Source organism: Choloepus didactylus, chromosome 22 (genome assembly GCF_015220235.1).
Source record: "Choloepus didactylus isolate mChoDid1 chromosome 22, mChoDid1.pri, whole genome shotgun sequence".
Lineage (NCBI taxonomy): Eukaryota > Metazoa > Chordata > Mammalia > Pilosa > Megalonychidae > Choloepus > Choloepus didactylus.
The window spans coordinates 40,713,269-40,726,968 of NC_051328.1; the positions used below are offsets into that span (position 1 = coordinate 40,713,269).

General features: G+C 46.7%; 1 protein-coding gene across 1 annotated transcript; it reads left to right on the top strand.

Annotated features, from left to right (window-relative positions):
- Positions 1-37: 37 nt before the first annotated feature.
- On the top strand, positions 38-8,787 carry LOC119518472. Its single transcript, XM_037815630.1, has 5 exons — positions 38-117; positions 1,308-1,381; positions 5,463-5,630; positions 7,514-7,645; positions 8,532-8,787. The coding sequence occupies exons 2-5, from the start codon at positions 1,309-1,311 to the stop codon at positions 8,666-8,668; spliced, it is 510 nt and encodes a 169-aa protein (XP_037671558.1). The 5' UTR covers positions 38-117; position 1,308; the 3' UTR covers positions 8,669-8,787.
- The last annotated feature ends 4,913 nt before the right edge of the window (positions 8,788-13,700 follow it).

Below are 13,700 nucleotides of genomic sequence, written 5' to 3' on the forward strand. Positions count from 1 at the left end.
CGGGCGCGGGGCGGGGTCTTCCTCGATCCCGTGGTGCCCCGCGGCGCTGCCTCGCTCTCTTCCGGTCGCGGGCAGCCGGTGTAGAGGGCGGTCGCAGCGGGCAGAGGCTGGCGGCAGGTGAGCCGTGGGGGGCGGCGGTTACCTCGCGGCGAGGCCCGGGAGGGTCCGGGGCGAGGAGCATCAAGCCGTGTGGCCGCGCCCGGCGGCTCGGTACTTAGCAGGAAGCCGCGGCTGGGCTCGCAGTCCGGTGACATTGAGGCGGGGGGCTCGGGGGACTGCCGGGCCGCGGCCTTCGTGACGACCAGAAGCTCCCGGCCCGGCTACACCTGCCACGCCGCCGCCCCGCCCTGAAGTTGGGCTCTGACCTTGGAGCGCCCGCTGGCCATGGGCGTGGCCCGAGGCGCGGATTTCCGCGCCGGCCCTCGGGGAGTGGGTCCCGGGGCCTGTACCTGCGGTCTCGGCCCTAAAGCCTCCAAACGAGCTCTGTGATACTGCCCCTGATTTAACGGGGTTACCGGAGAGACGCTCGGTTTCCCGGCCTGGGAGGCGCCTGGTGTCAGCCCACGCATAGGCCAGGCACGAGGAGATGCGAGCAGGTTTGGTTCTGCATCGTGATTATGTTTATTTTGCCTCGGTGGGGGATTTCCCGAATGTGTTCGGGATTCTTTTCATCGCCATCAGCCCTCTAAGGGGGGTGAATCGGACGAAATGGGCCTGACCCACAAAGTGAGAGCTGGGTCATCTAGGACACCCGTTATTTACAGCGATTGGACGTGGAAAAGGGCCATGTTTGCAGCCATTCTCTTTGATTGTCCCTTCCAATCCTGGGCACATGCTAGATTTTTAACAAATAATCGGATGTAATGCATGCCAGTACCTGTAAGCTACTGGATTTTTAACAATCGGATGTAATGCATGCCAGTACCTGTAAGCTATTGCCTTTTTTCCAAAGAATGGAGCCATCATTGCAACAGTGCTTTAAGGATTTCTAGCTTTTTCAGAATTTCTTATTAAAATCATTTTCTCCTTCATTTTAAAGAAGGCTAGTTTCCTACAGTGTAACATATATCATAAACCTTAGTTTGTAATGAAGCTCCATAAAAATATGCTAACTACTAAGTGAAACCTCATTGTAGATTATTTTCTGAATCCAGTCAGTGATGACCAGTAGGTCATTTATATGGAGAAGAAACAGAAAAAGAAAAGCATTACATTAACTTCCAAAATGCATGAAGGCAAAAAGAAGAATCATTCTTAATAGGTGTTTGCTGTCTTTCATAGAGAAGGTATACATTTTTATCTTTCAGAATGTTGACCACCAGAGTATTTAGCCTAATTGGCAAGCGAGCAATTTCCACCTCGATATGTTTGAGAGCACATGGTAAGTGTAACTTTTCCTGCTTTTAAATTGGCTGAACAAATATCATTTTTGCTCCTGCTGTGTGTAAGGCCCTGGCCCTGTGCTGGGCCCTCGAGTTCAAACAAAGACGACTCAGATCCTGATCTTGCTGTGGAGGGACTTTATGGGAGATGTAAGTATTTTAGTTCTAGCTTTAGGAGTATTGTAAATCATATTGAATACTAGTCTGGATCTTTGCTGCTGCTACTGACCTTTGCTACTGATACTGATTCCCCCCCTTTTCCTCCTTTTCTTGCTCATTTTTTCAAGTTTAGCTCAAGTTCCCTCTTTTAAGAGGTATGTGCCATACCTGACTTTAATCTTTTTTCATTCACTAAACTCCCAGTCATTTGTCTACAATACTGTTTACGTTTTGGAAGCAGTGGAAATGAAAGAACGTGGACTTTGTAGACTGAGTTGGGTTTCAATAGCAATTCTTTCTTGTTCAGCTGAGATATATGTAAAGAGCTTAGCTCAGTGCCTGGCACAGAGTCAGTTTGGTTTTGCATTTATTGAGCATCTTCTTTGTGTTAGGCGCTGAGAAGGAAAGGAATGTGGCTTACAATCCCTTTCCAAGGATGCCTAGAATTGGGAGGACAGATACATGAAAAAAAGTGTTTTAATGAGAAAAGATGGCTCCAGAGAAGCATTTAGCCTGACCTGGGGTTTGGGGAGGCTTCTGGAGGAAAGGTTTGGCTTTGCTGAAGGATGGGTAGGTTTAACTTAACATACAAGGGAGAAATGGCATTCCAGGCAGAGGGAAAAGCAAGCAAAAGAATAAAGGTATGGATTGGCATGGCAGGTTGCATGATACTGGGGAGCAGGGCCCCTCTTGAGTGGTGGATGATGAGGTTGGAGAGGAAGGTTTATGTGTCCAGGTGGTTAATAATTGACAACCGCTATTACCTGTAACTGCTTTGTGAGTGGATTTCTCACTGAGACTGTGCTTCAGTTGACGGTATTGTCTTTTCTCTGCATTCCTCATGTCACCCGGAATTAACACTGGACAAACTAACATGATTTTATTGAGTGTTATTGAAGTAGTTCTATCAGTTCTTTAAGTAAGTGGGTACTAAAGAAAAGCACATAGAAAGAAACACTTCATTAAAAGCCTAGGAAGTTATTTATGACAAAGACATGTTTTGTTTGTTTGTTTGAAGGATAATTCGCAGAAGTAAAATTGATCTTTTCTACATGTAGTGTTCTATGAATCTTGACCAACTTACCCCGTTGTGTAATTGCCACCACTTTCAGGACGCAGAATATCTCCATCACCCCCCAAAATTTCTTTCATAGCCCTTTGTGGTCATTCCAAGCTTAATGGCCATAGTTTATTCTTCTGATATTGTTTTTGGTAGAGAAATTAAGATCACGTTAGTTCCCCTATCGAAACTCTCCAGTGACTTCTTGTTGTACCTAGAGTAAAATCTGTACCTGCCTTATCTGCCCTTCTGATCTTACCACACAACACTCAAAAAAAGGGAAAGAAAACGACAACCTAAACCAGCGTTCCCCACCTGCTCGCTGCCCTGGGGCTGCACTGTGTTCTTGGATGTGCCACACTGCAGCCCCCTTCCTGCCTCAGTCCCTGAGCTGTGGGCGGGCGCCTCTTGGCGTCATTCACTCTTTGTGGGTGTTTCAGAGCGCCCTTCCTGATCCCTGCTCAAAAGGAGCTCCCCGTCAAACATCACACTGCTTTGTTTTTCCTTATGGCACTGGCGTGCTGTGGGTTTACTTGTATATTTGTGTATCATCAGCCCCTTTAGGCCAGAGAACCCTGCCTGTCTTGTTCGTTGTCTTGTCTCCAGCATATAGCAGGCAGCTGACCGAGATGAACTGCTTTCTACTGGACAAGTTGTGCCCTTTAATTTTCAACTTCTAATTTATATAGTTCATACATAAATTGATTTATACATGTCATACATGAATACACAAACCTATCTCAATAGAAAATATTAAAACAATACAGAAAACCATTGGTAGCCACTGTTCTCAGGTTGTATATTTGTATAGTGACTCTTCTGATAGAGAGGAGAGCTCAGATTCACCAGCTGTCACCAGTGAAGGGCTTAGTTAAAAAAAAAAAAATGAAATGAGAAGCACTTAGACTGGGAAACCGTTGCTTCTCTCTTGTTTTAAGGAGTGTTTGCTGTGCAATCCTCCCATTTCTTGGGAGCAGGCCCAAAGCTCCAAGAACCCCAGGCAGCCCTGAGGCCATAGTTGGCCCCTCCTGTTCTGGAAAATGCAGTTTCATGCTTAGAGTATCCCAAGGTTATTAGAGGTTTTTTTAATAACCACTTTATTGAGGTATGATTCACATAATATATAATTCACATAATTCATATACCATTTAAAGGGTATAATTCAGTTGTTTTTAGTATATCCAGAGTTGTGTAACCATCACCACAAAATTTAGAACATTTCACCACTATAATTTACATTTATTTTTAAGAGCTCCGATATATAAGCTGATTGCTTTAAACCTTTTCAGAGACTTTTTTGACTGAACTTGATAACGGTTTTCAAGGTTATGCCATTCTTTTTAAGACTATTTTAATAGAAACTTACAATTTAAAAATCAGCAAGTAATCCTAGTCATTTATACCTAGGTTGGGTATAAATTTATAAGTATTCTAGACATTTGCATGGCTATGATAAGCAGCTAGAGAGATTGTACCATTTTATGTAGGACTTTATGTATTATTTCATTATGGTTAATATGATTTGGGAGATTTTAATGGTTGGGACTAAGCTAGTAGAGGTGAAACACTTCGCAGGCACTTTCATATCTCCAGACTAGTTTGGAACACAGAGTGCTCTTGCAGGTGTAGGTAAAATTGAAGCAACAGCTTACGTCAATGAGAAAATCCTAAATAAAAATTAAGAAACACCTTTCTTTTCCACTGTGAATTTTTCCCCACTCTGCCTTTGTGATATCTGAGTACACGCTCGTTTTAAGGCATGAAAACAACATTGGTACAATTAGAGCAAAAGTCCCCATTTGGTTCACTACTCTTGCTGTTAACAGTTTGGAGTTTACTTTTCCATGACTTTTGTTGTGTTTATCTACATATTCACGAGTATACGCATGGGATTCAGATTTTTAAAAAGAAAAAAAAATAATACTCATATTGCTCTTACTTGAGTCATATGATCACCTTTCCTTTTTGAGCACAGAGCTCTACCTGATTCTCTTCACTGTTGCAACAGGTTCCCTGCCATACATACACCCTCCTGATTCTCCTTCCTTGGCTTTCTTTTTTCTTTGTTTTTAAAACCAGAGCACTTATTTTCTAGTATGCTGTGTAATTGACACATTCATTATGGCTGTTGTATGTTTCTTCTGGAATTTAAGCGCCTGAAACCAGGAGTCTTTGAGAGGTCACTGGTGATCCCAAATGGCTGGAAGCATGTCTAGCATATTGTAGGTTCTTGGTAAGTATTTGTGGGATAAATGAGCAAATGGCTCTATGAGGTAGGCTTTTAAGGAAATAGCAAAATTTCTAAGTCAGCCCTCTAAGGGACACAGGCTGTTTCCAGGTTTTCGCTACCATAAACAAGGCTGTAGTAAACATCTTTTCATATATTTCTGTTCCTAAATTTTGAACATGTGCTTTTATGAATTTTCTTTTCTTCATTAGTTTTGCATCACATGCAGACGGGCCTTCGTTCAGTCCAGTCTCCAGGCCAGAGCAGGAATCCTTGAGAGCAGGTGTCTTGCCTCTGCTCGAAGCCTTGTAATTGAAGGCAGTGGCCCCCCCCGGAGGCCCTTGGCAGTTAGGGTTGCCTCTGGCAGGTGTTGTTTTGCTGTAATAAAAATGCTTCTCGTTAACCATCTACACACTGTCTTCATTCTGCTGTCTGGGTCCATGTGGGACAAGTCTGCTCCTTTATCCACACGACTGTCCTTCAGCTATTTTTTTTAAAAGTGGCCATGACCGCAGAGATGACTGAAGCTTTCAGTGTGTCACATACCTGTGTTTTTTCTGTTTTTAGAAGTAGCACCTTGTTTGTAATTCTTAATCTATATGGATTTAAAAATACTGCTTGATTTATTTCTTAGGAAGTGTCGTGAAGAGTGAAGACTATTCTCTCCCCGCTTATGTCGACCGGCGTGACTATCCCTTGCCTGATGTGGCCCACGTCAAGAGCCTTTCTGCCAGCCAGAAGGCCTTGAAAGAGAAGGAGAAGGCCTCCTGGAGCAGCCTCTCCATAGATGAAAAAGTTGAATGTGAGTTCCCAGTTTGGCATAATCCATTAGAGTATTTCTCATGTCATCTTCAATTCTGACATTGTCTGTAGCCTCTAGGGAGCCGAAAAGGAAGGGCTTTGTGCTCAGACATCATCTCTAATACCTGCCCCCCTACTCTAAAGGAAAGAGTGGATCAGGCATGTGGTGTGCTTTGCAGTGGGCAATTCTGGACAGAGTGGGGCTCTTCAGCGCCCGTGCTGAACATGTGGGGTGGGGCGAGCAGAAGGCATGGGAGGGATATCAGCTTGTTGCTGGTTCTGGCTTTTATGTCCTGGATGTATGAGGCATATCCATGTTCAAATTAAGTATAAAAATGAACTCCAAACTCAACTAGAAATAATGTTTTCTTTTTCTGTGTCTCTTACCCTCTGTGGCTAACAGGAAAGTTGATTAAAGGAAGTTGGAGCAAGGACCCCTGGGTCCTCATTCTGGCTTACGGTGACCTTGTGAAGGTCACTTAGCCAGTGACTTAACTGGTGATTGAGTTAGTGGGTCTGGGGTGGGTCCCCAGAATCTTTATTTTTAATACGCATTCCAGGTGAGTTTTATGGTCAGGCAAGGTTAGGAAATACTGCCTTTAGGGATTGTATCCAGGGCGAATGTGTCACTTCCTGACATGGCAGGCCAAAGGGGTCGAAAAGAACAATCTTAATTCCAGTTGCTCTTAAGATTTTATAGGATGTGAGTGCTGCTTAGGAGGATTTTGCCACAGCTTTGATGTGGTCCTCTCTCTCACTCTTTTTTTTTTTTAACCAAGATGGTGAACATTTGGTTTTGATTTACCTGCTTTCTTAATGAAAGATTAGGTAACAAAGTTAAGTCAGTAAAGACAATAAAGAGTAACATTCTGCATTCCAGAGAGACTAAAGAAGAAGTTGCTCCTCTTGCCACTCTCTTGGATACACGGGACACGTGGTCTCTTAGGTTTCCTTGTCCTGCGATTCCTACCGGCAAACGAGGCTTTTAGCCTAGAGCCCTTGCCAAGGGTTGTGAAACAGAAAGCCCCTGGCCAAGGGCCCGGCTGTTTGGTTCTCTGCCTCTAGCTGGATGATACATTAGCTGAGTCCTTCTTCTTCTCTCTGAAAGGAGGGGTTGATTAGGCTAACTGCAGGGTCCCATGCAGTTCTAGAGAGTTCTTTTTCCTGATTAGATTTCTTCTGCTTGTCACCCATCCTGACTTCTGGCAGCCTGGACCTCCTAGTCGCTGCTGCCAGCTCCATTTCTCGACCACAATTCACAGTGAGCCCGTCTCCAGCTGCCTGGCTTGCAGCACACATGGCTCAGAGTCAGTCACCCTGGGGGTTGGACGGACTCATGGCAGCTCTGCTCTTTGGAGCTGTGGGGAGGAAGAGGAGCCGGGGCAGAATACGACCCTAGGACTTGATCCCTTGGGTCATAGAGGTGATATATCAATGGCCCAGATGCAGGCTAGCGGACCGAATAGCATAGCACTTGGAGCAGCCTCGCAATGCAACTGCTCTGTAAGATTTGTTTACTGTAAATTATTGAAAGTTCAGCAAAAAACTGTTACTGCTGCATATAAAAGGGGCATGAAAATGACCTCAGTAAATGCAAACTTATACTGTAATTTAATATAGAAATAATTTCACTGATAATTTTTTCATCCAAAGCCCACTACACGTGTTTTCTTCCCTTCTTCACTCGTAATCGTGCCTGTGTGTGTGCATTCGCTGTTGCACACCTTTGTTGTTATGGCCCTTAGGCTTCCGTGGCCTTCCTCAGCCCCGTGTTTTGTCCCTTAGGTGTGCCGTGTTGGGGACAGATGGTTGAGCGCCGTGAAGGGGGGTGCTGTTGGTCCATGTAGCTTTATGCCTGCACAGTGGCAGTTCTTTGTGTTCTAGTGTATCGCATGAAGTTCAAGGAGAGCTTTGCTGAAATGAACAGAAGCACCAACGAGTGGAAGACGGTTGTGGGCGCTGCCTTGTTCTTCATCGGCTTCACTGCTCTCCTCCTGATCTGGGAGAAGCGCTATGGTGAGTAGAGAGGAAAGAAGGGGATGGGTGTCACAAGTGGACTCGGGTGAGAACCCCTCAGGCAACCAGGACTGGATTTAGTCAGGACGGTGCCACCCTCAGGCCCAGTACTGGGCTGTGGGGTGTCTCCAGGCTGCCTCGGGGCCAGAGTCTAGGACCACCATTCCAGGAGGCTGGCTCCTGTTTACTGCAGCAGTGGGAGGTTGAATCTGATTACTTGCGAGTGGGTCACACTAGTTTGGTAGTGAAAACACTTCCCTCCTTGATGCAGTACACCACATTCTCAGTAGCAGTGTATCTTCCAACCCAATCCGTTATCCAAAGATGGCTTAGCGAAGGTTAGATGAAAGGGAAGAGAATGTGTTCATTGAGGGGCTGTTTCAGCTCTCGCAGGGATTGCATCTCAGTAACCAGAATCTGGGTCATCAGACCTAATGGATTCTGCTTAGACAGTGTTGGGGTGGCCTGCTTATGCAGGTGCTTCTTCTCTGGGGTTCTTTCTGTCCAGGCAGAGTAGGTATTTTCCCATTTTCAATAGGTCTTTTCCTATTCTTGTGGTTTGCATGTGGCTGTGGGTTAATAACAGACTGTCCCTAAATATTTGCTCTTCTCCCAAGTCATCTTTGGTTCTATTTGTGCTGTATGCCTCTAGACCCTACTGTGTAAACCCTGTAGAGAAGTTATTCATCCTTTAGGTTAATTATTTTATTCTTAACTTGTTATGAACAAAAGAATTTTTTGAAAATATCAAAAGTGCATTGAGCAAGTGGCAGAGGATTTGGCTGCTCCAGTTGCCATTGTGCTGGGGAAGGCCTAACCTGCACCACTGTTGGCTTAGAAAAAACCTGTAGACAGTCTTGCCTCATGAAACTGTTTTGGACTGTAGTGTATGGCCCCGTCCCGCACACTTTTGAAGAAGACTGGGTGGCCAAGCAAACCAAGAGGATGCTCGACATGAAGGTCAGCCCAATCCAGGGGTTTTCTGCCAAGTGGGACTACGACAAGAATGAGTGGAAAAAATAAAAGCATGCTGTTGATTTATCTGAACCATATCTTGTTATGTCACCTCCACGTAACTCAGCCGTTACTGGAATCTGATCTATAAAACTGTAATGATGCTAATAAATTACCAGTTTATGTGACTTCCTTTGTGATCAGTTCTTTGAAGATAATTCAGTGAAAGTGTCTGTTGTTTGAAATATAATAGATTTCTCCCAGGTGTCTTAAGTACATGTATATGGGTGTAAATGAAGTGACAAAAATCTTGCATCTTAAATTGTGTGAGGGGACAGCATGTCACAAATAAACATACCTCCAGGGTCCTTGCCCAAGGCTGCTCTTCTCAGATGACCCAGCTCAAACCAGGCCCTTCAGGGGCAGGAGGCCTCGGAGTCCAGGAGGAGGAGCTGTAGAAAACAAGAGCAGCAACTGTGACCCAGCCCAGTCATGGCTGAAATGACCTTGCTTCGTACCAGCTTGGAGGAGTGCATTCCCCACAGCAGCTCGTGAACCTTGATAATCTCCAAGAGAATTGTGGGGGTGGGGAGAGGAAATGTGTCCTGCATTGCCCACTCCTTAGACACTTGGGGAATAGGAAATGGCACAGAGCTGTGTGGGAGGTGGGTACGTTGGGGTGGGGTGGAAAAGGTTGATAAAGTTCCCTTGTTGGAGAGACTCATTCATGGAGTCAGTTGAATACAAGCAGTGAACAAGATCCATAGTACAAATGCACGTCAAAGCAAATTATAGTTCCAGAAGGAAGAGTGTGTCAGGACGAGGAGACAGAATGCAATATTGTGCCATGATAAATCCCTCAATCCCCCAAACTAGGCTTCTCTCAGCGTCCCCACCAATGCTGGATAACACCTGTTGTTCTCCGCTGGCCTGACTGAGCCTTTCCTTGAACTCCTTGCTCCTTGCGGAGGCTGTCTACTCTTGCACCCCTGAGTAGAACTGGGGAGGGATTCTACTTCCTTTAAGAACCTCTCTCCTGAAAGGACAGCCGGTTAACCCCTGCTGCAGCTTCTGTTCTGGCCTGTTTCGAGCTTGGCTGGGCTGGGGAAGTGGGGTGGAGGTTGTCCCGCGTGCGCCTCTCCTCTGCCGTGGGATGTCTCTGTTCGCGGCCAGCTGGTGTCTGTTCAAAGGGCAAGGGAAGCAAACCCCAGAACTGCTGGTCACAGCTCCCCCGAGCATCTCCTCACCCGAGCATCTCCTCACCCAGTCCCCTGCGTTTATCTGCTGTGGAGGCTGAGACCTGGGAGGGAGATGGGGAAGGGTGGGTGATGTCCTGAGAGTGATTGCTACTCTTTGGTTCTCGGGATCTGTCTTTGGGGAGGGTGGGAGGTGGGGGAAGCTTGGCTTTGTGTCTTCGACAGTAAACTCGTTTATGCGTGCATGCGTACACGTGTTAACAGTCCTTTAGTGGGGGACATTATGGGTTTTTGACCAGTTTATTACACAAGGTTAAAATCCCATTGTAGTAACCAGACTGACGGAAGTTACCACGGGCCTTTTTTTCTGGGACTGTCACCCTTTCCCCCTTGAAATCATCGTTGGTGTCCCCGAGCTGGGGCAGCCAGGGTGGGCTCTGAGCTCCCTGATGGAGCTAGATGGTGGGCTCATTTCCTTGGTCTGCTTATGGCCTGCTCAGTCCCCTGGCGACTCAGCCTCTTGATCTAAAAAGCAGTTGAGGTAGCAGTTTAATGAGCAGTCTGCTGGCCCCAACAGGCTCCCTGTAGAGGTTTTGTCCTGTTGCTGCCCTGCTGTTACCTGCCCCTCAAGCATCAGTTCCCCTTAAGGCTCTCTGGAAACCCTGCATGGAGAAGCAGAGCCATCCTTGTACAAAACCTTTGCATGAAGAGAGCAGCAGCGATGGCTGGTGCCAAGGGGTCTCCCACAAGGCTGGTGGGTAGGATTGAGGCCGGGGTGGGAGAGCATGGCCCTTCAGAAGCTCAGCTGTTACTGGAAAGGAAACCTGAACGAGAGGGATTCCGGGAAGAGGCCTAAAGTAACTGGAAAGCTTGAACTAACCTAATTAAGGGTGAGTTAAATATAGTCCCTGATTGTAGTGTCCTCCTGCTGCTTTAGAAATGTCCTTGATCTCTTGTTCGCAAAGGACCCAGCTGACTTCCCTGGGAGAACCGCTTTGCCTTCTCGGGAAGGCAGGAAATGCCCGGAGCTGCAGGGTGTGGAGCCCTGTTGGGAGAGCGGAGAATGGAGCCCCTAAAAGGCTTAAACCCTCTGCGATGCCATTTCAGCTCCTTCCCCCAAGGTGGGCTCTTGCAGTGAGGTGGATGTGCTTAAGCCAGCACGTGCTCAGCCAGCACGTCCCCATGCCCGTTGCTGGCTCTTGTGACCCTTGAATAGCCTCTGATGCAGCGTCTGCTCCAGGCCCGGCACTGCGCCCGGTGCTGCAGCTGCACCGTCTCACCTAATATTCGGAATAACCTCAAGAGGAAGGGGCAGAGCTGATGAAACTCCAGGAGACGGGGTGAATTTGCTTCAGTGAAAGCTAGTGAGTGGTGGAGACAGGATTGAAAATCTGCACAGGTCTGTCTGATTCCCAAACTTGGCCTTTAAGATGGAAAACCTCCCAACTGAGACTCCCTGAGCCTGAGGGGCTCTTCCTGGCTTTCCCCTCTTATGCTCAGGAACCCGTGCTCTTGAATTTGCAAAGAGAATTACCACTTGCACATCAATTTCCAGATTCCAAAATGGGACTACTGACTCCTCTCCTGTTACCTTTATCCTTTTGTGCTTACACCTTTTCAAAAAAATCCCTTTACTGCCATTTTGGAGGGAGCTTGGGAGGAAGCAGGACCACTCTGCCGATCTTTGTTGACCACCCCTCCGTGTCACTGGGACAGGATGGTGAGCATGGCTGGCCTGGCCCTCACCCCTGGGGCTCACGATCTGGGGAGGAGAACAGATAACCAAATACAAATATGTCAGATCATTATAAGGGTTAAGAAGTGCTCTGAAGGGGCTGATGGAGAGACTATTTGGGGTAGAGGTTGGTTGGGGTGACTTCACTGAGGAGGGAACATTTAAGCTGAGACTTGAAGAAGGAGCCTTTCATGCCAAAACTTAAATCAGGGGGCTGGGGCAGGTAGAAGCAGTTCAAGCTGAAGAACAGCGAGCAAAGCCCTGAGATAGGAAAGAGCTCGGTGTGTTCAAGGAGCACAGTGAGGGAGAAAGGATGGTGGAGAATGAGGCTGGATAGTGCAGGTGCCCAAGAAGATGGCACCTCATAGGCCTTGGGGAAGAGGGTGGACCAAAGAGTAGGTTCAGCAAGAAGCCAACAGATTGCTTTAAACCGGGGAGTGACAAGACTTGGTTCATGTTTTCAGATCACTTGCTGCTGAGTAGGGATGGGAGGGGCGAGGCTAGAAGAGAAAACCAGTTCAGAGGCTGTTACAGTGGTCAGGAGAGGTGATGATGGTTTGGACCAGGCCTGCATGCCTCAGGGCACAGCTCATTATGAATTAGGGTCAGAGGGCATGACAGCGGCATGAGACGGCCTCAGGAACTTGGGATAGTATGACAATTGGATAAATATGTTCAGAATGATTAAGAACATATAAAAGGGAATAGAAAGCATAAAGCAAAAAAAGACTAAGTCCTAGCCCAAAAGACCAGACAAATTTGAAAAATACCCAAATAGAATTTGTAGAAATGTAAATATAGTTATTGGGAAAAACAACAACAACAATAAATAAACCTCAGTGGAGAGTTAAGGCATATTAAACAGCTGGAGAGAATGAGTGAAGTAAGGATGGATTTGAGGAATTTCCCAGAATGTGGCCCAGATAGAGGAGGCAACGTAGAATAGCAAAGGGAGGCGGAGGCAATGGAGGGGAGTACCAACTGCCCAACTCTGGATTAGCAGGACTTCCAGAAGGAGAAAATAGAATGGCCAAGAGCAGTATTTGAGGGGGTAGCGGCAGAAAAGTTTCCGTAATTAATGAGAGACATGGACTCTTCAGATTCAGGAAGCACTTTCCTTCAGGAAGAAGGAAAAACACATTGTGGTAAAATTAATGGGCATTAAGGACAAAGAGAAAAATCTTAGAAGCATCCAGAAAGAAAGGACATTACCCACAAAGGGAAAGACGATTAGCAGAAGACTTATCAAAAGCAATCTTAGAAGCCAGAAGGCAGTGGAACAGTATCTTAACTTAGAATGATATAACCAGTTAAATTATTAACCAAGAGCAGGGAAAAATAAACAAGTTTACAGATGAAGATTAAGAGAGTTTACCACTAACAGGCCCTTGCTGAGAGAAGTGCTGAGGGACATGCTCAGGACGAAGAAAGTTGAATTTAGTAGGAAATGAGATGCAAGGAGGAATGGTGACTGTGGGGTTGGAAAGTATGTGTGGGCAAATCCACTGAAACCCTGGTTGACTACAACAGTAAAAATAATTACGGCCAATTTGGGGGGTTTAAAAGATCAGGGGACTCTGGGAACGTGGCAGTGGCATGGGTTTTGAATTTCCCTGAATCCCCACACACAGCAAAACCAAAAGCAAACCAAAACAGAATGAAAAAAAAAACCCACTTCTGAACAATATTCACAAAAAAAGTAAGTGAGAAGATAGTCCCATGAACCCCCAAATACGAGGAGGGACAGCTCACCCATCACCGTGCAACTGCATGGTCCAGCTCCTGTGCAGGAGGAACCAGAGGGAAGCACTGGGACAGCCGACAGATCTGAGGACGGGAGGCCCTCCCAGGAGCCAGCAGGTATCCTCCGCAATGACAGCGTGATGATCTGAGAGCAGCAGACGAGAGTGGGAGGGGTGTGCCCAGTCCAACAGCAGGTGAGTGGCCAGGGGCCCTCAGTAAGGACTGAGGGGGCGGGGACACTCACCTTGCTGCCTTCCAGGACAGGGACCCCACTGGGGAGAAACTGCTGAGAGAGGGCTTGAAATTGATCAGTACAGGGACAACCAGCTCAAAGGGAAGGCAAGATCCAGATAAGGTAGTGGAGGGGAGCTGGGGGGAAGTGGAGGTGGTGGTGAATGTCAAATGGAAACAACCTAAAAGGGGGCCC

What these genes read in the sequence shown, in the direction of transcription:
- LOC119518472 (XM_037815630.1), top strand. Translation starts at nt 1,309, where the DNA reads ATGTTGACCACCAGAGTATTTAGCCTAATTGGCAAGCGAGCAATTTCC. An exon ending in GATATGTTTGAGAGCACATG is followed by an intron (nt 1,382 to 5,462) that starts GTAAGTGTAACT and finishes TTTATTTCTTAG; the next exon opens with GAAGTGTCGTGAAGAGTGAA. An exon ending in GATCTGGGAGAAGCGCTATG is followed by an intron (nt 7,646 to 8,531) that starts GTGAGTAGAGAG and finishes TTTGGACTGTAG; the next exon opens with TGTATGGCCCCGTCCCGCAC.